This window comes from Physeter macrocephalus, chromosome 9 (assembly GCF_002837175.3).
Source record: "Physeter macrocephalus isolate SW-GA chromosome 9, ASM283717v5, whole genome shotgun sequence".
Classification (NCBI taxonomy): Eukaryota; Metazoa; Chordata; class Mammalia; order Artiodactyla; family Physeteridae; genus Physeter; species Physeter macrocephalus.
The window spans coordinates 63,159,267-63,184,671 of record NC_041222.1 but is presented as its reverse complement, the minus strand read 5'-3'; the positions used below and the strand labels follow the sequence as shown (position 1 = coordinate 63,184,671).

Sequence of the window (25,405 nt, the reverse complement as noted above, 5' to 3'; positions counted from 1 at the left end):
ATTCTCCAGGTGCTACCCTAGTTCTCTTCTTCCTTTCACAGATAAACTTCTCAAAAGAAGTTTCTATTCATTCTGTCTCCAAAACCTTTTCTCTTATTTAACCTTAGTCAGTATATTCCAATCCGGATTCTGTGGAATTAACTCTGCCAAACCAGCCCTCATTTTCCCTGAATATAAGATATCATGTTTTAAATGTATTTCTTCCTTGAAACATCCTCTCATCACCACTGTCTCCTGGTTGTCCTGCTATTGTGTTGCATACCATTCCAGTGTCCTTTTCAGGCTCCTTATTCTCTTCTCTTCATTAAAATATGAAGGTCCCTAAGGTTTAGTTTTTGGTCCTCCTGTTCTCTATTTCTAAAAGACCTCATTCCTTCCTGGGCCTTCAGAGACCAGGATAACCCAGCTCCTAGGTTAACACTTCTAGCCATAGCACTCTGAAAGTTCTAGAACTGTACATCCAGCATCAAGTCTTAGAATCTCTGCATCCTCCAGTTTCTGGTGACAGAAGCCACTTTTCTTTTGCTTATGGTGTTAGTATATAATGTAGTTGAAATGAATGAATTGATTGATTAATACTTTCATGTTTCCTTCTGTCAGATTTTTTTTTTTTTTTTTTTTTTGTGGTACGCGGGCCTCTCACTGTTGTGGCCTCTCCTGTTGCTGAGCACAGGCTCTGGACGCACAGGCTCACGGGCCATGGCTCATGGGCCCAGCCGCTCCGCGGCATGTGGGATCCTCCCGGACCGGGGCACGAACCCGTGTCCCCTGCATCGGCAGGCGAACTCTCAACCACTGTGCCACAGGGGAAGCCCTATGTTTCCTTCTGGCAAAAAGGGAAGTTTCAAGAGGGCTGGCACTTCATTTTCTTTCTTCACTTTTTTAATCCTATGAAGGCAGTCATAGAACCTGTGATTTAGATACATAAGTTTAATTAAATGAATGAATGAACTGCAGTTCCATCATTTAATTGAGGTTGCAAAATCAGTCTTGGTATTACTTTCTTAAAAATAAACAAATGCAAAAAAGATTTGAAAGTAAAACTTTAAATAACTTAAAAATATAAAGATGAACACTTGTGTAATTAGCACAAATACAAGCAAAAATACTGAAATATAATAAATATAGTAAAATAGATATTTAAGTACATAAGTACATTAATAAGGTTATTTGTGATGGTATGGTGCCCCCTATGAACTAGATGCTTTTACTTATAGTTGCTTAATACTACCGATAAATGTTTTGACAAATTTAATCCATTTATTTTATGATGAAGGCAGAAAAAAAAAGTCTTTGAAATTATTAAACATGTGGGAGTACGATGAGTTGTATCTGTCCATAATTGTTTCTTTAAGAGCATACCTCTAGTTCCTTAGCTCTTAATCTTTCTTGCAAGCTTGATAATAAAGAGAAGGATTTCATGATTTCTTGCTCTGGCAACTACCCAGGTGTAGCAGCTCTGTTCTTTCTTTCCAGAGAAAAACTGTTTTCTTGGAAGTGCTTTTTCACAGCCATTATGGAGTCTTCACAGCTCAGGGGAGTCTCGTTCCATCCCCAACTACTGCACCAAGCTGGTCTCCAGGACTTGCCAATGCTGATGAAGTCCAGTGAAGAACTTCTCCAGGCCAGTCTCATGCCAACCAACCTCTTATGCTGAACAGTTTGAAGATTTGCTGAAGCATCTGATGGAGGACAGCAGTGATTTGAGCCTTCTGGACCTTGCTGCCATCTACCAGAAACAACAGAAGACCATTGGAACCAGCTAAATGTCCATCGGTAGGGGACTAATCAAATAATGTAGGACATACCCATTCAATGGGAGACAGTACAGCTATTTAAAAATATAAAGCAGTTATCTATATATGAATGAGAAGATCTCCAAGTTAAAAAAGATAGGTGCAGAACAGTGAGTATAGTATGCTATCTTTTATATTAAAAAAGGGGGAGAGTGTAATAAAAGAATGTACCTATATTCTCATCAGTTGGCATATGCATAAAGAAACTGGAAGGATTTATAGACAGTAATAACTTCAAACTGGAAAATGTTGGAAGCAGTTGTGTCAAAGTATACATTTATTCATATGCTCAAATTCCAATTTACTAGTAATTTTAAAAATGTAAGTTAGCAAAATATCCATAAAGGGAAAGATCAGTAGCAGGGAAATACACACTCAAACGTTGCTGGTGACAGCATTTTGCCCTTAGGATTTATCCAAAAACAGGTAAAGTTTTGTACTCAGATTCTATAAAACTGTGGAGAACAAGAAAGTATATATTCAGGAACAAATGATGGGCAAGGAAACTATAGTATGTGTAGTTATTAGACAATTGTGTATCCATTTAAAAATTTGTGAGTAGAAAACAAAAGCACGAAAAATTTACTGATGATGGAATTCCATTGCGTGGCAAAAATTCAGGCTAAATTACTTACATAGCATAGTCACAATTTGGTATTTTAAAAGAGGCAAATGACATGTTTTAAATGATTAAAATTTGAAACTATGAACCAAAGTTATAACTGAAGTGTCCATTAAATTGTGTGGGATTTTTTTTTTTTTTTGGCTGCGTGGCTCGTGGTATCTTGGTTCCCGGATCAGGGATTGAACCCGGGCCACAGCAGTGAAAGCGCCGAGTCCTAACCATTGGACCACCAGGGCATTCCCCTGTGGGATAAGAATTTTAGTTTTTTTTATAGAGGAAAAACTTTAAGCATTTTCCCCCATGCTGCCTTTCAATTTCTGCAAAAGCCGCATTTCATTGTCACTCAGAAGTAACAAAAGGAAGAAGCCAGGAAGTGTAAATCTCAAAGTATGCATTAAGGGGGACAGCTCAGCTGCCGTGAAAGGTTTAGGTCAAGCATAATACACATGCACCCACTCCAGCCCATTTAATGCCACAAACAAAATACCCCAAGAGGCCCCGCGGGCCCATCCTGCACAGCCCCCGCCTTGCCCAAACCCCGCCCTTCCAGTCCCCCGCCCACTTCCTCCCATCCCCCACACGACCGCCCACTGGCGAGGTCGGGCGGCCGCGCAGCCGCAGTAGCTGCCACGGCCGCTCCTAGCCCGGGGGATCCTGGGAGCAGGCCTTTCCGGAAGGACCGGTTCGGCGTCGGGGCCTCGGCCCGTGTTGCAGCGCCGTGTTCCAGGCCCTTGCTCCAGGACGGGCCCGTAGCCGCGGCGACGCTCTAAGGACAGCGGAGGGCGCGACGGGCCGCTCGCTGAGGTGCCCGGCATCGTCGCCGAGCGAGCCACGGGGCCGCAGGGCGTGGCGGCACCTCCCCCTTGGCCCGGAGCGGGACTGCGGGAGGGGCGACAACGCAGGCCGGACGAGGTGAACCGGGTCACTGACTGCCTTCAGGTGATGAATCATCTACATAATAATCAGATTTGAGGTCCACAGCCCTCTGTGGTCCTGCTATAGACCAATTTTCAGAGAGTGTCTGGTGTGTTCTGAGGTGTGCCATCGTGACTGTTTGCCCTTGATAAGGAAAGCAAGCTCTCTTGCTCTTGGGACATCCTCGTTTCCTTTAAAGCTTTCAGGTCATAACCTCTTTGGCCGGCATACATCTTTGTGCAAGAGGAAGGCTTTCTCATGAAAGTGTCTCTTGGTAACGGTGAAATGGGCGTCTCCGCCCATTTACAGCCTTGCAAGGCAGGAACCACACGTTTTTTTACCAGCAATACTCACAGTTCGGTGGTTTTGCAAGGCTTTGATCAGCTTAGAATAGAAGGATTGCTTTGTGACGTGACCCTGGTACCAGGTGATGGAGATGAAATCTTCCCTGTTCATAGAGCTATGATGGCGTCTGCTAGTGATTATTTCAAGGCTATGTTCACAGGTGGAATGAAAGAACAAGATTTAATGTGCATTAAGCTTCATGGGGTGAACAAAGTTGGTCTGAAGAAAATAATTGATTTTATTTATACTGCAAAACTTTCTCTTAATATGGACAATCTTCAGGACACACTTGAAGCTGCTAGCTTTTTACAAATTTTACCTGTTTTAGACTTCTGTAAAGTGTTTCTTATTTCAGGAGTATCTTTAGATAACTGTGTTGAAGTTGGACGAATTGCTAACACCTACAATCTTATAGAAGTAGATAAATATGTCAATAATTTCATCCTGAAGAATTTTCCGGCATTATTGAGTACTGGGGAGTTTTTAAAACTCCCTTTTGAAAGGCTTGCCTTTGTGCTTTCCAGCAATAGTCTTAAGCACTGTACTGAACTTGAGCTTTTCAAGGCTGCCTGTCGCTGGCTAAGGTTGGAAGACCCTCGGATGGATTATGCTGCAAAATTAATGAAGAATATTCGATTTCCACTGATGACACCACAGGATCTCATCAATTACGTGCAGACAGTAGATTTCATGAGAACAGACAATACCTGTGTGAATTTGCTTTTGGAAGCTAGCAATTACCAAATGATGCCATATATGCAGCCAGTGATGCAGTCAGATAGAACTGCCATTAGATCTGACTCAACCCACTTGGTTACATTAGGAGGAGTTTTGAGGCAGCAGCTGGTTGTCAGTAAAGAATTACGGATGTATGATGAAAGGGCGCAAGAGTGGAGATCTTTAGCTCCCATGGATGCTCCTCGTTACCAGCATGGCATTGCTGTCATTGGAAACTTTCTTTATGTAGTTGGTGGTCAAAGTAATTATGATACAAAAGGAAAAACTGCTGTTGATACAGTTTTCAGATTTGATCCTCGGTATAATAAATGGATGCAGGTTGCTTCATTAAATGAAAAGCGCACATTTTTCCACTTGAGTGCTCTCAAAGGACATTTGTATGCCGTTGGTGGGCGAAGTGCGGCTGGTGAGCTGGCCACAGTAGAATGTTACAATCCAAGAATGAATGAGTGGAGCTATGTTGCAAAAATGAGTGAACCCCACTATGGCCATGCTGGAACAGTGTATGGAGGCTTAATGTATATTTCAGGAGGAATTACTCATGATACTTTCCAAAACGAGCTCATGTGTTTTGACCCTGATACAGACAAATGGACACAGAAGGCTCCAATGACTACAGTCAGAGGTCTGCATTGCATGTGTACAGTTGGAGACAAGCTCTATGTCATTGGTGGCAATCACTTCAGAGGAACAAGTGATTATGATGATGTTCTAAGCTGTGAATACTATTCACCAACCCTTGACCAGTGGACACCAATTGCTGCCATGTTAAGAGGTCAAAGTGATGTCGGAGTTGCCGTCTTTGAAAATAAAATCTATGTCGTAGGTGGATATTCTTGGAATAATCGTTGTATGGTAGAAATTGTCCAGAAATATGACCCAGAAAAGGATGAGTGGCATAAAGTTTTTGACCTTCCAGAGTCACTTGGTGGCATTCGAGCTTGTACTCTCACAGTTTTTCCACCTGAAGAAAACCCTGGGTCACCTTCCAGAGAATCACCTCTTTCAGCACCTTCAGATCATTCTTAGGACCAAGGTGTAATACCTTTGCAGTGCATCATGGATGATCCCATACTTCCCCTTCAGTTGTATCTTCTTACATTGATTGGTACAGTTATTAGATAAAAAGGTAATTGATGTTATTTGTATTGCTTGGCTTAGTATGTTTATCAGATGGTTAACAAATGCATTCTGAAAATGTATTCAACGTAGCCATTTTAACAAATGTAAAAAGATAAGTAGAAAAATGTTTGTTAGATGTCTTTTTGTGGTGGTGTGTAAGTCAAAGTGTAGGTGATTGTAGTAAATGTATAATTATGTTCATTATGCTTCAAAGTTGAAAGTTTTCATCTTTGACTACAAAACATCAAAGGGAGGCTGCCTGCTCTAACCTAAAATAATAAACAAAAAAGGTCTCCAAGCCTTATTAGCTGCCTCCCTTTTTTCATAGAGTTTTTGACATAGCTGCCAACTCACCAGATTATGTGGGTACATTCAGAATATGTGACGATTCTTAGGCAGACCAGAGAAATAATAAATTCAAAAATATTAACTCAAAAAATAGTATAACCCTAAGTCAGGATTTCATATCTTTCTGGGGAGAGGGAGAGAGAAAATACACACACACATACATACATATGTATATGCATTCATACACATAATTCTTAAATCAATTGGCACTTTAGCTATAGTGAAATTGTTTTTAAATTTAAATTCTTTTCTTCCACCTAGCAGCTATTTCTATTCAAATGGGAATTCAGTACTAGAGAATAAATGTCTATGTAGTCTTACTGAATTGATGTAGATAAGAACTACAACATTAAATTGACAACCAAATTTGTCATTTGACTGAATTGTTACTACAGATGAAACTTGTCACTTTTTCTGCTTGTATATTGTTTTCTGTAGAGTTGCTTTTACACAGGTTATTTAGCAAAGTTCAAGTCTCAGAGAATTGCTTGTGCTCAGTAACTTTAGCCTCTGCTACATTCCACCTTTTTGTTCAGTAAAACTTACAAACAAGACAAAGAAAAACATTCTGAACAAAGCTATAGGTTTTTAAGTTCAGTCTCCCAACTTAGTCATTCTAACACGACTGTTTGATTTGAGGTGGTTGCCCTGGTGCTGCTCCATCCCATGTGCATCCTGAGCTTTGTGTGATCTGCCTCAAGGCTGTAATCTGAGCAAGCAGAAGATGTACTGTTTGGCATCAGATGAGAAAAATGTCCTTTTGGCTATGTCTAAAGGACAGGACCAACTTCACATTCCCTAAGAAGCCAGCTGTAGAAAGCTGCTGTCTTGCAGGCAGTACTAAAGTAGATCTTCAGCCTCTTCAATACCAAGGGCATCCCTACTGGTTCAGAACCACATGGGGAGAGCTTAATGGGACCTTATCTGCAAATGGAATCATAGGAGTCCTCCGAAGTGAGTGATTCTGAAGAATCTGAAGAGTTACTTCCCTGGAATAATTGTCTACCTGAAGAAAAAATTTACATATATACATTTACATACATATGTTTATATTTATATCCCTATACTTGGGAGATTGTCATAGTGTAAATCAGGAACAACCTTCTCTTTGACAACCTCATAATAAAACTCAGGAACCAAGACAAAAGGAATTGGCTTCAAGGGATCTGAACCTCACTGCCCATACAGGTGTTGATTCATTTTAATGCTTTTATGATTTCTGCATTGGCAGAAATTTTCATACTTCCTATTTTTTTTAATGATTCAATTTTTTATTACTAAAAATAGCACATTTGAGAACATTTAGGAAATAGAAAAAGTAGAAATTGCTAATAACTTTGTACATTGAATAAGCAAGAAATAGCATCCCAATTATTTCCTTAATTATTAATGAAGTTAAATATTTGTGTTTTTTGAGTAGCTGTGTTCCTCTTTAATCGAATGTTAATATCCTTTGCCCTTGTAATACCTATTGGAGTTGCTTCCTTTTTCATATCGAGTTATAGGATCTCTTTATATAATAAATATAATTTAACTGGCATTTGCTTGCATTGACTTTTTTTCTCAATCTGTTAGAGGTTTACAAAGGCAGGGCCATTTAGTTAATTTTTGGGATCAAATTTGTCCATCTTTTTGCATTTTGACCTTTTGGGTATAATTTTGCTATGGTTCCTTTATTTTTTACATCATTTTGATGTATTACTTTTTTGGTGCTAATTCTGACATGCTGAGATGGTATTGCCCCATGTCTGCTCTGCATAAGTTTTCCTCTTTCCCTTGTTGAGAAAAGGTTTCTGCCTTCTATTACATTTGACCCTGTTGCTTTGTAATTAACTAAATATTGTTCAGCCAGGTAAGTTAACTGCTCCACCTTTACCCCCTGCCTCCAGCCTCACACATCCCACCTCTCCTTCTTTACTGTATAACTTTCTGCAGTTGACAGGACTCTTGATAATCATTACAACAGCTGACTGGTGCTATGCTAATTAAATCTGGAATTCCTTCCTTACAGGTAAAGAAATTTTTGGTGACTAAAATGATTGGAAAGATATATCTTTATTTTACAAGCTGATAGTTTTTTTTTTACAGAACATTTAGAAAAATAAAAGAGGATAAAAGCTGCAAGCATGTAAAGCATTCTGTTAACATTTTATTTCTTGTTTTAGTTTTTCTGATAGGTTCAAAAATAAGCTTCTGTTAAGTTTCCTGATTATAAAAATAATTCCTGTCTATTACAGTAAGTACAGGAAAATAAAAGTGAACAGAGGGTGTAAATTATCAGTGATTCCACATGTCAAAAGTAACATGTTAATACTAGGTATATTATGAATTTATATATGTACAGACATTTGTCAAGTACTTTGCAAATATGTCAGAACTTAAGCTAAAATCTGGATGATAAAAGGAAGTTCAACTTCCAAAGGCACACACTGCTTTCATTATGGCTTTCTCCAAGTTTTCTAAAATGTGTATGTATTAGAAAATAATATGTAAGGTGCTTTTTTCCTAATTATCAAATGCATGTGCATTAAGAAAAACATTCCATTTTTAAATCAGATAAAAATCCATATTTAATTTTTTTCCCACTTGCCAAGAGTAGTATTTCTGTAGATTACCTGCAAAGCAAACATATTTAATCATGTTCAAATTTTTCTGGTTTGTAATTAAAATTATCTTGTTCTGATTATAAAGACAAAATATACTTCTACAGAAAATTTCATTCAAAACTACAGAAGCATACTATCAGAAGTAAAACCAACGTTCTATCCGCAGCTCAACGATTGAAAGACCTTAGGGTAAGTTAACCTCTCTAAGCTTCATTTTCTCATTTGTCTATGGGATCAGTGGTGGGCATTAATAATTGTGTCTATATCAGAATTGGAAGGAGATAATATTATAAAGTGATTAGCATAAAACATAGAGAAGCATTTAGTAAGATATTTGTTACTAATTGTCATTGTATTGCATAATTTTTTACTTTAGTTTTGTCTTAATGATTTTCACAAGTTCTTTTATTTGAAAGTGTTAAATGTCTATACAGTATTTCACCCATGAATGTGCCTTCATATTTTTTTTCCATTTCCCTATGGTTATATATTTAAATATCTACCCCCAGTTTTTTATCATAAATTAAGCAAGATTTAATATTCTTTCATAAAATTTTGTTTATCTCTATTACCCTGTGATAAATTCTAAGTAAAATCTGAGTCAAATAGTGAGGCTTTTTTAGGCTTTTGAAAAATATTTCCAGGAGTGTGTGACTATGCGTTTCCACCAGAATGTGTTTAGTGACTATTTCAAAGGCAATCTTGGCAGTTCCAGTTATCTTACTGTTTGGATTTATGTTTCTTTAATTATTGGAAACACTGAATTTTTTGTTTATTGAGCATGTGCATTTTTCATATGTGAATCATTTGTCCCTGTCTATTATTTTAAGTATCCTATTAGCTACAAAGACTTTTTTCCTCAATTTATGTCATTTTTATGGGGGCTGGGCTATTCAATTTTTAAAAATTCAGATATAATGATACTTTTTTCAGGCATACAACATAATAATTCTATATATATATTATGAAATGATACAAGTCTACTTAACTTCCATTACCACACATAGTTAATACAATTTTTTTCTTGTGATGAGAACTTTTAAGATCTACTCTCTTAGCAACTTTCAAATATACAATACAGTATTATTGATAGTCACTATGCTGAACGTTATATCCCCAGGACTTATTTGTACCTTCTGACCACCTTTACACATTCAGTTTAATAGTCAAATATGTCTGTCTTTTTTTGCATTTTGACCTTTTGGTGATAATTTTGTTTTTTTACATAGTACTGATGTCACATTCCTTGTCCTTTATTGCTTTGTCAGTGCTTATTCTTAACGTGCTAAGGTAGCATTTACTGCTTGTCTCTTGTTCAAATAGTTTTTTTTTCTGGTTGAAATGAAGATGAATTTTTAAAATAAATTTATGAAAATTCCTTTTATATTAAGACTATTAATCTCTATTTACAGCAAGTATTTTCCCATCTTTCTTTGAGTGCATGTCTTAACATACAAGGTATTTTTTGTAATGTAGTGAAATTAGTTTTTCCTTTGTCATTTTTTTAATGCTGTCTTGCACAATTTCCCCCCATCATGTGAAGGTGTAATTACCCTGGTACTTTATGTTATTGTTATGGATATAGCTTTTTACTAGCTTTCTGTTTTCTGTTTCCAAGTTATTATCCACTTGTTCCATCACAACTTTCTGAATAATCTTTACTTTCTCACTGAATTTTTATGCTTTGTAAAAATCATGTAATAAAAGTCTTATTTATAATATGGGCAATCTAGGGTCTTTTTCTTCAGTTATAATGATATTTTATTCAAGTTGTCCTTGGCATGTAGATTGCTGTTTTGAATGGGGTTTTGTTTTCACATATTTCAAACTCTATTGCAGTAGTAGGAAATACATGATTTTACCATGTTTTTGTTATTACTCTCATTGATTCTTAACATTTTGGGATTTGGGGGGATTCTCTGTTTTTACCTTAGAGAGTCATGTTATCTGCATAGTATAAAAACCTTGTTTCATATTATTTGTATCATAATTTAAAGCATTGGTTAATACTTCCAGCAGATTATAGTTGTAACACGAGGCATTGTGCCTTGTAGGTAATTTTAATAGGGATAATTCTAGAATTAGAATTTAAAATTCCTTTGTTAAAGGGAGGTATTCTTTATTTTTTTTAATTAAAAAAAATTTTTTTATTGGGGTATAGTTGTTTTACAGTGTTGTGTTAGTTTCCACCATACAGCGAAGTAGAGTTCCCTGTGCTATATATATAGCAGGTTCTTATTAGTTATCTATTTTATACATATTAGTGTATATATGTCAATCCCAATCTCCCAGTTCATCCCCTCCCACACCCACCCCCCGCTTTCCCCTCTTGGTGTCCATACGTTTGTTCTCTGTATCTGTGTCTCTATTTCTGCCTTGCAAACCAGTTCATCTGTACCGTTTTTCTAGATTCCACATAAATGTGTTAATAATTTTTGGCTGTGTTGTGTCTTTGTTGCTGCGCATGGGCTTTCTCTAGTTGCGGTGAGCAGGGGCTACGCTTCATTGCGGGCTCAGTAGCTGCAGCGCGTGGGCTCTAGAGCGCAGGCTTGGTAGTTGTGGTGCACAGGCTTAGTTGCTCTGCGGCATGTGGGATGATCTTACCGGACCGGGGATCGAACCCGTGTCCCCTGCATTGGCAGGCAGATTCTTAACCACTGTGCCACCAGGGAAGTCCCCATACTTTTAAAAATGAATTTCTTGGAATTTCTCCCCCGATTTTGATCTTATCTGTGTTGCTAGTATCCACGTTTAAGCATATATTTGAATGGCCGAGTGATGGTTGAAAAAAGAAGACTCAGATATTCACTAAAGATGATTGCATACACTACAGAACTGTTAAAGTTGTGGTCCTTAACCAAATGCACTAATAATAGATAGTTCCTCTATTTTCAACAGTCTCTGAACAACTACTTTCTAGGGGGTGATGTTATTCTGCCATCTACTGGTTGAAAGTCAAAATTCTTATTTAGATGGATTACAGAAAATGTAGGCTTTTTAAAAAAACAGTAATGACAAAAACCAGCAGAAGTTTTTATTGTGTATGTGAAAGTTCAAAGTCTTCAGGTGATACTCAAATAAATGAATACCAAATCCCTATGGTAACTCTTAGTGTATAGAGAGGGTCAGATAATCAGAGAAAAAAAATATATGTATATATATATTTTTTCCTGTGGTTCCATTCAAGAAATTTTTATAATTGAAATAGTTGATGTGTAATATTATATAAGGTGTACAGTATAGTGATTCAGTTTTAAATGTTATACTCAATTTAGTTATTATAAAATATTGGCTATATTCCCTGTGTTGTACAATATATCCTTGTAGCTTACTTTATATGTAATAGTTTGTGCCTCTTAATCTCCTATCCCTTGTATTGCCCCTTCTCCTTTCCCTCTCCCCACTGGTAACCATTAGTTTGTTTTCTATATCTGTGAGTCTGCTTGTGTTATATTCTCTAGTTTGTTGTGGTTTTTAGATTCCACATGTAAGTGATACAGTATTTGTCTTTGTCTGACTTATTTCACTTAGCATAGTACCGTCCAAGTCCATCCATGTTCCTACCAATGGCAAAATTTCATTCTTTTTTTTGGCTGAGAGGTATTCCATTGTATATAGATATCACATCTTTATCCATTTACTTTCGTATATTGGCAATCGTAAATAATGCTGCTATGAACATTGGGGTGCATGTATCTTTACTTTTTTAATTAATTTATTTATTTGGCTGCATCTTAGTTGCGGCATGTGGGATCTTTCATTGCAGCGTGTGGGATCTTTCATTGCAGCACGCGGGCTCTTCATTGCGGTGCGCAGGCTCCAGAGCATGCGGGCTCAGTAGTTGTGGCGCGTGGGCTCTAGAGTGCGTGGGCTCAGTAGTTGCGACGTGCAGGCTTAGTTGCTCTGTGGCATGTGGGATCTTAGTTCCCCGACCGGGGATCAAACCCATGTCCCCTGCATTGGAAGGTGGATTCTTAACTACTGGACCACCAGGGAAGTCCCACAAGTATCTTTTTGAGTTGGTGTTTTTGTTTTTTCTGATATGTACTGCTGGGTCACATGGTAGTTCTATTTGTAGTTTTTTGAGAAACCCCTGTACTGTTTTCTCCTGTGGCTGCACCAATCTACATTCCCACCAACAGTGTACAAGGGTTCCATTTTCTCCACATCCTCACCAACATTTATTTGTGTTCTTTTTGATGATAGCCATTCTGACAGGGGTGAGGTGACATTTCATTGTGGCTTTGATTTGCATTTCCCTGATGATTAGCAATGTTGAACATCTTTTCATGTACCTCTTAGCCATCTGCATTTCCTCTTTGGGAAAATATCTGTTCAGTTCTTCCCATTTTTTAATCAGGCTGTTTATTTATTTATTTATTTATTTATTTATTTTTGCGGTATGCGGGCCTCTCACTGTTGTGGCCTCTCCCGTCGCGGAGCACAGGCTCCGGACGCGCAGGCTCAGCGGCCATGGCTCACGGACCCAGCGGCTCCGCGGCATGTGGGATCTTCCCGGACCGGGGCACGAACCCGTGTCCCCTGCATTGGCAGGCGGACTCTCAACCACTGCGCCACCAGGGAAGCCCAGGCTGTTTATTTTTTTGATGTTAAGTTGTATGAGCTGTTTATATATGTTAGATATTAACTCCTTATAGGTCATATCATTTGCAAATATCTTCTCCCAATCAGTAAATTATCTTTTCATTTTGCTGATGGTTTCCTTTGCTGTGCAAAATCTTCTCAATTAGGTCACATTTGTTTATTTTCACTTTTATTTACTTTGTTTTAGGAGACAGATCAAAAAAAATATTGCTACAATTTATGTCAAAGGGTGTTCTGCCTATGTTTTCCTCTATGAGTTCTATGGTATCTAGTCTTAAATTTAGGTCTTTAATCCACTTTGAGTTTATTTTTGTATATGGTGTTAGAGAATGTTCTAATTTCATTCTTTTACATGTAGCTGTCCAGTTTTCCCAGCACCACTTATTGAAGAGACTGTCTTTTCTCTATTGTATATTCTTGCCTCCTTTGTCATAGATTAACTGACCATAAATTACATCAGTTTATTGCTGGGCTCTCTATATTTTTCCATTGATCTATGTGTCTGTTTTTGTGCCAGTACATACTGCTTTGATTATTGTAGCTTTGTAATATACTCTGAAGTCAGGGAACATTATTCTTCTAACTCTATTCTTCTTTCTCAAGATTGTTTTGGCTATTTGGGGTCTTTTGTGCTTCTATACAAATTTTAAAATTATTTGTTCCAGGTCTGTGAAAAATGCTCTTGGTATTTTGATAGAGATTGCTTTGAATTGTAGATTGCCTTCGGTAGTTTGGTCATTCTAACAATATTAATTCTTCCAGTCCAAGAACACGGTATATCTTTCCATCTGTGACGTCTTCAATTTCTTTCATCAGTGTCTTATAGTTTCTGAGTACAGGTCTTTTACCTCCTTAGGTAGGTTTATTCCTAGGTATTTTATTCATTTTGGTATGATGGTAAATGGGATTGTTTCCTTAATTTATTGTTCTGATAGTTCGTTGTTAATATACAGAAATGCAAGAGATTTCTGTATATTAATTTTGTATCCTGCAACTTTACCGAATTCACTGACTAGCTCTAGTAGTTTTCTGATGGCATCTTTAGGATTTTCTGTGAATAGTATCATGTCATCTGCCAACAGTGACAGTTTTTCTTCTTTTCCAATTCAGATTCCTTTTATTTCTTTTTCTTTTCTGGACTTTTTTAGGACTTCCAAGACTATGTTGAATAAAAGTGGCAAGAGTGGGCATCCTTGTCTTGCTCCTGACCTTAGAGGAAATGCGTTCAACTTCTCACTGAATATGTTAGCTGTGGGCTTGTCATATATGGCCTCTATTACCTTATGTTCCCTTTATGTCCACTTTCTAGAGTTTTATCATAAATGGATGTTGAATTTTGTCAAAAACTTTTTCTGTGTCTACTGAGATGATCATATGGTTTTTATTCTTCAGTTTTTTAATGTGCTGTATCACATTGATTGATTTGTGGATATTGAAAAGTCCTTGCATCCCTGGGATAAATCCTGTTTGATCATGGTGTATGATCCTTTTACGGTATTGTTGGATTCAGTTTGCTAATATTTTTTTTGAGTATTTTTGCAACTATCTTCATCAGTGATACTGGCCTGTAATTGTGTGTGTGTGTGTGTGTGTGTGTGTGTGTGTGGTTATCTTTGGTTTTGGTTTCAGGGTGATGCTGGCCTCATAAAATGAGTATGGAAGTGTTCTTTCCTCTGCAATTTTTGGGAATAATTTGAGAAGGATAGGTGTTAACCCTTCTTTAAATGTTTGGTACAGTTCACCTGTGAAGCCATCTGGTCCTGGACTTTGTTGGGAGTTTTTAAAATTATTGATTCAGTTTCACTACTGGTAATTGGTCTGTTCATATTTTCTATTTCTTCCTGATTTGGTCTTGGGAGATTGTACCTTTCTAAGATTTGTCCATTTCTTCTAGGTTGTCTATTTTATTGGCATATAGTTTATAGTAGTCTTTTAGGATCCTTTGTATTTCTGTGATCTGGGTTGTAACGTCCCCTTTTTCATTTCTGAGTTTATTGATTTGGGCCCTCTCCCCTTTTTTCTTGATGAGCCTAGCTAAAATTTTTCAATTTTATTTATCTTTTCAAAGAACCAACTCAGTTTCATTGATCTTTGTTTTTTAGTCTGTATTTCTGCTCTTTCTTTTCTTCTACTAACTTTGGGTTTTGTTTGTTCTTTCTCTAGTTCCTTTAGGTGTAAAGAAAGGTTGTTTGAGATTTTTCTAGTTTCCTGAGGTAAGTTTGTATCACTATAAACTTCCCTCTTAGAACTGCTTTTGCTACATCTTGTAGATTTTGGATTGCATTGTTTTCATTTTCAGTTGCCTTTAGGTATTTTTTGACTTCCTCTTTGATTTCTGCAGTGATCCATTGGTTGTTTAGCAGCATATTGTTCAGCCTCCACGTGTTTGTGTTTTTTTGCACAAAACACAACTTTGTAGTTGATGTCTAGTCTCATAGTGTTGTGGTCAGAAAAGATGCTTGATATGATTTCAGTTTTAAATTTACTGAGGCTTGTTTTGTCGCCTAGCATGTGATCTATACTGGAGAATGTTCCATGTGCACTTGAAAAGAATGTGTATTCTGCTGCTTTCGAATGGAATGCTCTCTCTATCAATTAAGCCCATCTGCTCTAATGTGTCACTTAAGACCAGTGTTTCCTTATTGATTTTCCGTCTGGATGATCTGTCCATTGATGTAAATGGGGTTTTAAAGTCCCCTACTATTATTGTGTTACCATTGACTTCTTTTATGTCTGTTAATATCTGTCTTATATGTATATAGGTGCTCCTATGTTGGGTGCATATATATTTACAATTATATCTTATTCTTGGATTGATCCCTTGATCATTATGTAGTGTCCTTCTTTGTCCCTTGTGACAGTCTTTGTTTTAAAGTTTATTTTGTCTGATAAGTATTGCTGCTATGGCTTTCTTTTTACTTCCATTTGTGTGGAATACCTTTATCCATCCTCTCACTCTGTGTCTCTAAATCTGTAGTCTCTTGTAGGCAGTGTGTATATATATATATATATATATATATATATATATATATATATATATATATATACACATACATATACACCTGCCTTATTCTTGTGTCCCTTCAGCCACTCTGTGTCTTCTGATTGGAGCATTTAGTCCATTTGCATTTAAGGTAATTATCAACATGATATCCTTATTGCCATTTTGTTAATTGTTTAGGGGTGGTTTTTGTAGGTCTTTTTTCCCCTTTTCTTTTGTTCTCATGATTTGACGGCTATCTTTAATGTTGTTTGGTTTTCCTTTGTGTGTGCATTATAGAGTTTTGGTTTTTGGTTCCCATGAAGTTTTTATATAGCAATCTGTATATCATACACAGAAACACACACACACACACACACGTGATTAAGTTGCTGGTCTCTTATTAATTTCAAATGCATTGTACTTTCCTCCCCTCACAATTACTGGTTTTGATATGTTTTACATATAATTGTTTTATGTATCCCCTAACTGCTTATTGTGGATATAGATGATTTGATTAGTTTTGTTTTTAACCTTCCTAATAGCTTTGTGCTTGGATGATTTCCTACCTTTACTGTATGTTTGCCTTTACTGGTGAGCTTTTCATTTCATAATTTTGTTTCTAGTTGTGGCCTTTTTTTTTTTTTTGCCTAGAAAAGTTCCTTTATCATTTGTAAAGCTGGTTTGGTGGTGCTGTACTCTTTTAGCTTTTGCCTGTCCATGAAGCTATTGATTTTGCCACCAAATCTGAAGGAGAGCCTTGCTAGATAGAGTATTCTTGGCTGGAGGTTTTTCCCTTTCATAATTTTAAATATATTGTGCCACTCCCTTCTGGCTTGCAGAGTTTCTGCCGAAAAATCACTTGATAGTCTTATGGGGATTCCCTTGTATGTTTGTTGCTTTTCTCTTGCTGCTTTTAATAGTCTCTTTAATTTTTCTCATTTTAATTACAATGTGTCTTGGTGTGTTCCTCTTGGGGTTAATCCTCTATGGGACTCTGTGCTTCCTGGACTTGGGTGACTGTTTCCTTTCCCAGGTTAGGGAAGTTTTCAAGTATTATGTCTTCAAATATGTTCTCAGCTCCTTTTCCCCTCTCTCTTCTCATTCTAGGACCCCTATAATGCAAATATTAGTGTGCTTATTGTAGTCCCAGAGGTATCTGTAACCGTCCTTATTTCTTTTCATTCTTTCCGTCCAGTGGCAGTGATTTACATGACTCTGTCCTCCAGCTCACTGATTCATTTCTCTGTATCATTTAGTCTGCTGTTGATTCCTTCATATATATTTTTCATTTCAGTAATTGTATTCTTCATATCTGTTTGGTTGTTCTGTATATTTTCTAACTCTGTTAAAAAACTTCTAACTTCTCTCTCTGTGCCTCCATTCTTCTCCCAGGTTCTTTGATCATCTGTACCATCATTACCCTGAATTCTTCCTCAGGTAAGTTGTGTATCTCCACTTCATTCTTCCTTTGTCTGGAACATGTTCCTCGGCAACCTCATTTTGTCTGTTTCCCAACCTTGGAGAAGTGGCCTTCTGTAGGAGATGTCTTATGCATCCCAGCAGTGCACTCCCATCTCATTTCCCATGCTATATGCTCTAGGCATTCCCCCATTGAGGACTGTGTGGGTCTTTCTGTTGTAGTGGGCTGACTATGTGGGAGGTCTGGTAGGCTTGGTTAGCCCCCAGTGTGGTTGGTTGCCAGGCCCTGCCTGGTGCAGAGGCTGCCAGCTGCTGGTTAGTGGGGCCTTGTCACTGGGCAGCTGACTGCAAGACCCCAGGGGGCCACAGGGCTAGTGCGGGGCTGGCTCACTGGTAGGCGGAGCCAAGGTCCAGAAGACTCTGGGGCTGTTGCCTGCCCATGTCCCAAGGTTAGTGCTGGACTACTGGCAGGCAGAGCCAGGTCCTGGAGTCTGGCTGCAGGGCCCAGGGATCCCACAGCTGGTCTCAGATCACCAGTGGGGGTTGGGGGAGGTGGTTCCTGACACGGTTGGGTACAGGGTCCAGGGTGTCCCTAAGCTTGTTTTGGCCTGCTAGTGGGCAAGGCTGGGGACCAGCTTGTCCCAGGGCAGGGTGTAGGTAGCTGTGGGTAGGCTGGGTCCACTGGCTACAGGACTGTGGTTTTGAATCTGGTGTCTGCCTCCCTAATAGGTAAGGCTGGTCTAGAGCGCCACTGCTTGCCCACTGGTGGGTGGAGCCATGTCTAGTGGCCTCTGTGGTCTTAGGAGGTCCTTATACAGCCTGTCTGCTGTGTTCCCACCCAGTAAGTTGCTTGGCCTGGGGTGTCCCAGCACTGGCACCTACAAGCTGTTGGGTGGGGTCAGGTCTTGGCACTGATGAGCTAGAGAGAGGATCCCACAACAGTGCTTGCCCGCACCGGTGTCCACGTGGTAGAGAGAGCTCCCAAGTATGGTGGCTGCCAGTGCCCATGTCCCCAGGGTGAGCTGCAGCCCCCTGCCACCACCCCCCCCCCCCCACCGCCACCTCTCTGAGAGACTCTCCAGGACCAGCAGGTAGGTCTGGCCCAGGCTTCTGTCAATTCACTGCTTTTTCCCTGGGTCCCATTGTAGGGAGATTCTGTGCCCTTTAAAAGGGGAGTCAATGTTGTGAGTCCCAAAGGACTAGGGGAAATAAAGCCCCACTGACCTTCAAAGCCAAATGCTCTGGGGGCTCAACTTCTTGGTGCAGGACCCCCTGGCTGGGGAGCCCAACGTGGGGCTCAGAAGTTACTCCTAGGAGAGAACCTCTGCAATACAACTCTTCTCCAGTTTGTGGGTCTCCCATCCCGGGGGGTATGGGACATGGTTATATCTAAGTCTGCCCCTCCTACCTGTTCTCATCTTGGTTCCTTTTTTATGTCTTTAGTTGTAGAAGATCTCTTCTGGTTGGTTCTGGACTTTTTCATTGATGGTTGTTCTGCAAGTACTTGTGATTTTGGTGTGCTCATGAGAGGAGGTAAGCTCAGGGACTTTCTACTCCACCATCTTGGCCAAAGAGTATCTTTGATACAACACAAAAACACAGATTTAAATTGCTTTGACCTTTATCTTATTGATAAATTCATATAATTTGAGTTTTATAAAAAATCTGCAACATTTCACCTGGATTCTAAGCATTCACACCCACTACTATGTGGTGTTTTTAATGGACTGTAAACTGAAGAGCTTCAGCTTACAAAGTATCACACAGAGTACATCTTTTCAGTGGCAGGAAGAATTTAATCTGCAAATATCTGGGTATAAGTAAACTTGATGAACTTATAATATTCTAAGAGCTTTTATATTGGTTTGCCCATGCAGATGCTAGGATCAGATCACTGCTCTACCCACAAAGCTTTTATCCACCCCAGACAACAACACATACATAAGCACACATGTGTGATACAGAGTGGCTTTTGGACCAGCTGATCCAAATTCTTTTTAGTACCATCCCTGGGCTCCAAGAAAGCCTATTTCTTGGCTAGGGAACTACCCATTTCCTCTATCTCCAAAACATTGACTCAGAGCAGAATATTCTCATACTGAGTATTCTTTCTCCCAGGATGGATATGATTGAAAACAGGTGACCTCTTAATTGTGCCTCCTGAAGCCTGTCAAGAATGCACTTATGCCAATAGTTCTTTTCTAGATATAACCTTCCTTGTTCCTTCTGTTCTATTTAATACAGTATTAGAACAAGATGAATATAAAGCTGCTGATGGCAGTTAAGGTCTATTACCTGAGCTCAGATGTTTCATTGTGTATACAGCCCTTTCCCAATTTTAAGTTCATGCAGTATTCTAGCTCTTTACTGGTCCATCTTCTAGAAGACTGTGACTATGGAGGTAGAGGTTTATCATTCTTTGCCTTGTTTCACCTAAGAGCCCATCAGCAGAGTCTATTATGTGTGAATGGAGGGCAAGTCTAATTTCTACTGACTGAACTTTTATGTTAGTTGGGAAGGATAGTTTATCACTTAGAAGCCAACACATTCCAGCCAGGAATTAGTGATCCATAAAAACAACTCATTTCTTCATACTAGGCAAAGTGTTTGGTTATTAATCCCTCCATCCTTCTCCAGATAACACAGATTTCACAAACCTTCTATGTATCCTATGTATACAGACACACTCAAAGGCATCACTTAAACTCAGAGAATGGGGAAAGAGGGTTTTCTAACTTTCCAGGCTGACTCTCCATTAATGAGCTAACCTGTGCCCTCAACTTTTCCTACTTCATCCTGTAAGGGGAGTGGGTTTTGGATTCCACTGACATTGTCCACTTAGTTTACTTCTCCAGTTTCCGTATCTGCATTTCTCATTCACCCTCACCACTTACCTCATAGTGCACTTACCAGCCATGTGCAACAGGTTCCTGGCTATCATTTGGGAATACTTCTGTGTGTAGACCAAGCTCAAGGAGATGCCTCTACTTAGCCCCCAAACTCAGTGTCCAGAAATGGGTTTTTACATATGCTGCTGGGTGCGTACAGCTGGTCAAAGCTCCCAGTGGACAACCTGCCTATGTGGAGTATCTACTGGGGCACAGTAGAGAAGGCCTGTCAAGATCTAGGTAGCGATCAGGATTATAACTTTGAGAATGACCTAAGTCTGCTGAAGCATTGGTTGTGTGCAGAGGCAGGAGCCGCAAGGGGACTTCTTTCAGGACAATGGTAGAACTGGGGTCATCTTGTTACTGCTGCTAACCAGTCTCGAACTACAGTCAAGTCACTAGCTGGATGTTTCGTTAAAAAATCATTAAAACTGATTATTCTCCTGTCCATAATCTCACTTCCCTGGGGTAGTTATTACATCAGTAATGTTGCTGGACCAACACCATTCTATTTGGAGAGATGTGCAGATGACTGCAGATGGTGGTATCAGGCACAAGAAGAATGCATAACCTGCCAATCCAATGCTCCATTCCTGCATAGAAAGAGTGGTTAATTTTTCTCTAGTATCCTTTCCTTTACTGTCTCACCATTCCACTGCTGGCTTTCAGAAGAGCATGGTCAAAAGAAAAATCTCAACACTACTACAATTTAACTCTTAATAGCCTTTGTCCATCCCGTAGGAATGACTTTACACCCCAGACCTTACCTCTGCCACAGTCTCGACAGTTCTCTTCTCCTACCCAAGTTGACCTATAAAAACGGCTTTTATTAATACCCAGAATATAATGCTGAGAAACACTGTTCTCTCACATCATAGACTATTATATATTTCTGATACATCTCTAATCATCATCTTAAAGGATCTGAGCCATGTGGTCACTTTGATACAACAGAGCAGCAACCTGATTCCCAAACCAGACGCAAAGCTTCATACAGTGGGTTTTCATGTGCTGCATTCCTCATTTATCCTGGCATTATATTTTCCAAAGAAAAACAGGAATGGGATTCTCCTTAGTTCCCTTGCATTGGGGAACACAAGGTGATCTTCCTAACATTTCTAAAGAAATGTGGCCAACAACACAACCCTCTCAGCTTTAGAGTGACTGTAAGAAAGCAGCAAGGGGCTTCCCTGATGGTGCAGTGGTTGAGAATCTGCCTGCCAATGCAGGGGACACGGGTTCGAGCCCTGGTCTGGGAAGATCCCACATGCCGCGGAGCAACTAGGCCCGTGAGCCACAACCACTGAGCCTGCGTGTCTGGAGCCTGTGCTCCACAACAAGAGAGGCCGCGACAGTGAGAGGCCCGCGCACCGCGATGAAGAGTGGTCCCCACTCGCTGCAATTAGAAAAAGCCCTCGCACAGAAACGAAGACCCAACACAGCCAAAAATAAATAAATTAATTAATAAATTAAAAAAAGAAAGCAGCAAGGACTACCCAAGCTCCACTGTGTTCCTAGAACCTCTAGAAAAAACACTAGTTCACATGAGCTCAAACATTTTAATCCTGAGCTGATACCCTCTTCCCTGAGTTCCTTAGAATCAGGTAACCCAAGCGCAAACCGTGTACAAATCCCCTTACCCCTCCTTCCTACCGAGCCTCATCACAGTTCTTCATGGTGAGTACTCGCACTTGCTGCAAAAGTTAGGAAACCTGACTTGGTTTAACTATAGAGCTGTTCCTGGGGCGTCTAGCTGGGCTTCATTACAACTCCAGGAAAGAAAGTCATATGAGAGCATCCAGAGAGAACTAGCAGAGTCTTCCATCTGTGCTGTTAGTGGTCAGAGAGAAGAGAATTTGGTGCTAATTTTTTTGGAGGGTGAGGGTGGAACATGCCCCCTTTTACTTTATGCATATAAGTAATGCTTTTAACTGTTCAAAAAATATCTGAAAGATTTGAGAAAAGCTCTGTTTCCTTCAAATAATGTGACAAGAAAAAAGGTCCAGAGATTTAGGTCTGTCCATAATATTCTCATAGCTATAGTGTAGACATATTGTACATTAAAAACTCAGCAGTGTTGTGACCACCTAGAGGGGTGGGATAGGGAGGGTGGGAGGGAGACACAAGAGGGAGGGGATATGGGGATATATGTATATGTATAGCTGATTCACTTTGTTATACAGCAGAAACTAACACAACATTGTAAAGCAATTATACTCCAATAAAGATGTTAAAAAAAAATACTGCCGTCAAAGCATTAAAAAAAGTAAATAAAAAAATAAAAAGCAATGTAAACACATCTTGTACCCAAGTCCCTTGAAATAAGATTATCAAAAGCACTGATTTTGAAGACTTCCTGGAAGATAAAAACACATTTCATAGTCTTCGCTCTAAGAGCAGAACACACAACTTAAAACCACACAGCAAGAGAAACTGAGCGAGACTCTGGCAGATTTTATCTTCCAAGGACAGCAACAATGCTGTCTCCCACCCCATGTGTGCCTTGAAAACTATGCCATTTCTCACCAACTTGAGGTTGATCTACTTCATCCCTCTTTAAATATGGGAAGGCTTGTATTGGGCTGCACCCTGAAGGGCTCCAAGCCCCGTGGCTGTCCAGCCTGAAGACCTAAGGAAGAGCCCAGAGACAGCCGAAACATCAATGGCTTACTGGACAGGGAATCTTAAGAAAAAGGTCCTGCAGCGACACCCATGGACAGCAAGCAAGACGTGGCAGCAATCTTACCTATTTGAGGGAGGAAGCTACTATTATACAGGGAATTTTCCTCAGATTGGCTCATCAGTTACCAAGGAAACCAGTAGCAGGGGCCCTTCCATCACAACCCCTCAGGTTAATGACCAACATCAGAGCAGATACTGATATTTCCCTTTTATGAGCTAGCAGGTGGAGTCCTTTTGGCCTAAGCATTAGAACAATCACTCGGCGGGCCGGGGGCGAGCACGCTGGTGGGCGTGGGGTGTGAGGGAAGTGGGGGCCGGTCTAGCGGGGCGTGCACGAAGAGCAAGAGAACAGCCGTCCTGAGTGTCCTGACCATACACCCCAGCCCTACACACCCTGCACGACGCTTACAATCTCCGTCCGCCCCCTCTTCCAAGACACCCCCGGGGTCAGGTACTTAGCAGCGCACCACAACCAGATACCACAAATGCAATACACACAACAGCAGCTAAGAAGTGTCAAGAGTAAGCTAGGCCCTTGGCACACAGGGCAGGAAGAAGGCAAGAGTCTTCAGTTGCCCCCCTATGGCGGCATGAGCCAGGTGGATTTCCCATGGCATCTCGCTGCACACCCAGCCATCAGACTCATTTTGCAGCCTGGCCACCATGGTGGCCCAGTCCGCAAGCTGATTCCCTGCCCTCAGGCTAGCGAGGAAGTCTAGCAATACAATACAGGGAGGTCGTGACCAGTAAGCAAAATACAAGCCTTAACAGCATTCTGAGATAACACCACCCCTACCTATGGTTTCTGTCCTGGCCTGCAGTACCATACCGCCTGACCACCCTCAGTCCCCACAGCCAGCGCCAAATACTGGAGCCTTTCAATTAGCAAGGCAGCAGCAGGGCTGTAAGGCAGGTGGAAATACCAGCACTTATCTTTACCAGCCCATCCCTGAACTGCATGGCCAAGAAGGTGGGATTCCTTGGTCGCTCTCGATGTCTATGGTGAGAAAGGAAGACAAGAAAGAGTACAGCCATTTTGAAAAAAAGACCAGACAACTGTCTTGGGCAAAACAGGCCTTGCAAGCTAGAGAACAAAGGCCAAGGGGTCCTGAGTCCTGGGGGTGGGATCAGAGAGGAGGGCAACAGCCTCCCAGGAATAAAAGATTATCTCTGTTACATTAACGAGTATACCTAGTTGCCACAAGGAAAGAAGCTCAACTGCAAATTTCAACCTTACCTGTTCCGGGGCTCTCTTGCAGAAACTCTTCATACACTCCTTTCCCCTCCCAGAAGCACTCCCTATTCCGGAGAGCCACCATGGAGCCTCCTGCTGCTGAATGAAGAAGTGTGATGATTACTGGAAATTGTCAGTGATCATGAGACAAACCCACCCTTTTGTTATAAAAGCAACTCGCCCCTTCCACTCAGGAAGCTGCTTTTTTTCCCCTGCCCCCCCACCCCAGCCTTCTCCCTTGTGCACAAGCTCTCTCTTTTAATAAAAATCTTTGCTTGCCTAAGAGTCTTGTGGAAGTGGTATCATTTCTATGGTATTGCTGCCCAAGAATCTGGAAAGGGCCCGGTAACAATGGGAGTCCTGTTTCTCTCCCACAGCTGTTCTAGGTCCTGAAGAGTGGTCCTTTGCGTTGCTCTACGCATCATGGAAGCCTTCTGTAATGGATTCCACCTGTTGTAAGACACTGTAGACTGCATAGAGCTGTTATTCCAACGCACTGCATCGTGGCTCTGCCCCCTTCCACAGCTGGGCCCAGAAGCGCCAGGTTATTAGTATTTTGCCATCGCCACAGGCCCAAACCACACCCTGCTGGGGAAGTGGCCACACCCAATTCACAAGCCTGTCCTCAGTTAATATCCCTAAAGCCTGTGGCTTTTAACTGTTTAGGGGTTTGGGGTTGGGGGTACGCTCCATTACCCAAACAGATAACTCCCAAAGTATCTGATAGGAAACCCAGGTCCTCACGTTTTGCCTTCACCAGCCAGTCCCGGGCAGTCAGATCGGCCACAGCACAGGGCTGCTATTTTTAAACTGGAAAGAGCCTCTGAGGTTAACAGGATATCATCAGTATAAGGATCGAGAAAGACATGCCTCATGGTAGACAACTGCCACAGGTCCCATTTGCTAGTGGATGGCCACCTTGGGATTATCCCCCCACCCCACCCCGTTATCCATCGTTATTTCCCTACATCTCAGCACTCACCGGAGTATCCTCGGCCTCTGGGCTTCTTGGTTGGCTCGCCAACTGCTGAGCTGCACCCTGCAGGCCTGCAAGCCTTATAGCTGCCCAATCTCCAGACCCAAGAAAGAGCCCAGAGAC

At 40.4% G+C, this 25,405-nt stretch overlaps 1 protein-coding gene and 1 long non-coding RNA gene across 6 annotated transcripts; one reads left to right on the top strand and one right to left on the bottom strand.

Moving 5' to 3' along the window:
* Positions 1 to 854: 854 nt before the first annotated feature.
* Positions 855 to 24,378, bottom strand: LOC129392420 (uncharacterized). Of its 2 annotated transcripts, XR_008618253.1 has the most exons (4): positions 24,310 to 24,378; positions 18,911 to 21,201; positions 1,363 to 1,729; positions 855 to 909 (listed from the first exon to the last, which is right to left on the bottom strand). It is a non-coding gene; the product is annotated as an uncharacterized lncRNA (long non-coding RNA). The 2 variants fall into 2 exon arrangements; XR_008618252.1 differs by lacking the exon at positions 855 to 909 and having other exon boundaries at positions 1,184 to 1,729.
* KLHL9 (kelch like family member 9) lies at positions 3,096 to 24,419 on the top strand. 4 transcript variants are annotated; one of them, XR_002892223.3, is made up of 5 exons: positions 3,096 to 3,360; positions 8,581 to 8,684; positions 17,476 to 17,520; positions 18,946 to 19,035; positions 24,332 to 24,419. XR_002892223.3 is itself a non-coding variant. In XM_028494029.2 (4 exons), the coding sequence occupies exon 1, from the start codon at positions 3,595 to 3,597 to the stop codon at positions 5,446 to 5,448; it is 1,854 nt and encodes a 617-aa protein (XP_028349830.1). In that variant the 5' UTR covers positions 3,389 to 3,594; the 3' UTR covers positions 5,449 to 5,548; positions 8,581 to 8,684; positions 17,476 to 17,520; positions 18,946 to 19,035. The 4 variants fall into 4 exon arrangements, 3 of the variants coding, with proteins under 3 accessions (XP_007122293.1, XP_028349830.1, XP_054943199.1); XM_028494029.2 differs by lacking the exons at positions 3,096 to 3,360; positions 24,332 to 24,419 and adding an exon at positions 3,389 to 5,548; XM_055087224.1 differs by lacking the exons at positions 3,096 to 3,360; positions 17,476 to 17,520; positions 18,946 to 19,035; positions 24,332 to 24,419 and adding exons at positions 3,389 to 5,548; positions 15,264 to 15,282.
* Positions 24,420 to 25,405: the final 986 nt, after the last annotated feature.

What these genes read in the sequence shown, in the direction of transcription:
- KLHL9 (XM_028494029.2), top strand. Translation starts at nt 3,595, where the DNA reads ATGAAAGTGTCTCTTGGTAACGGTGAAATGGGCGTCTCCGCCCATTTA.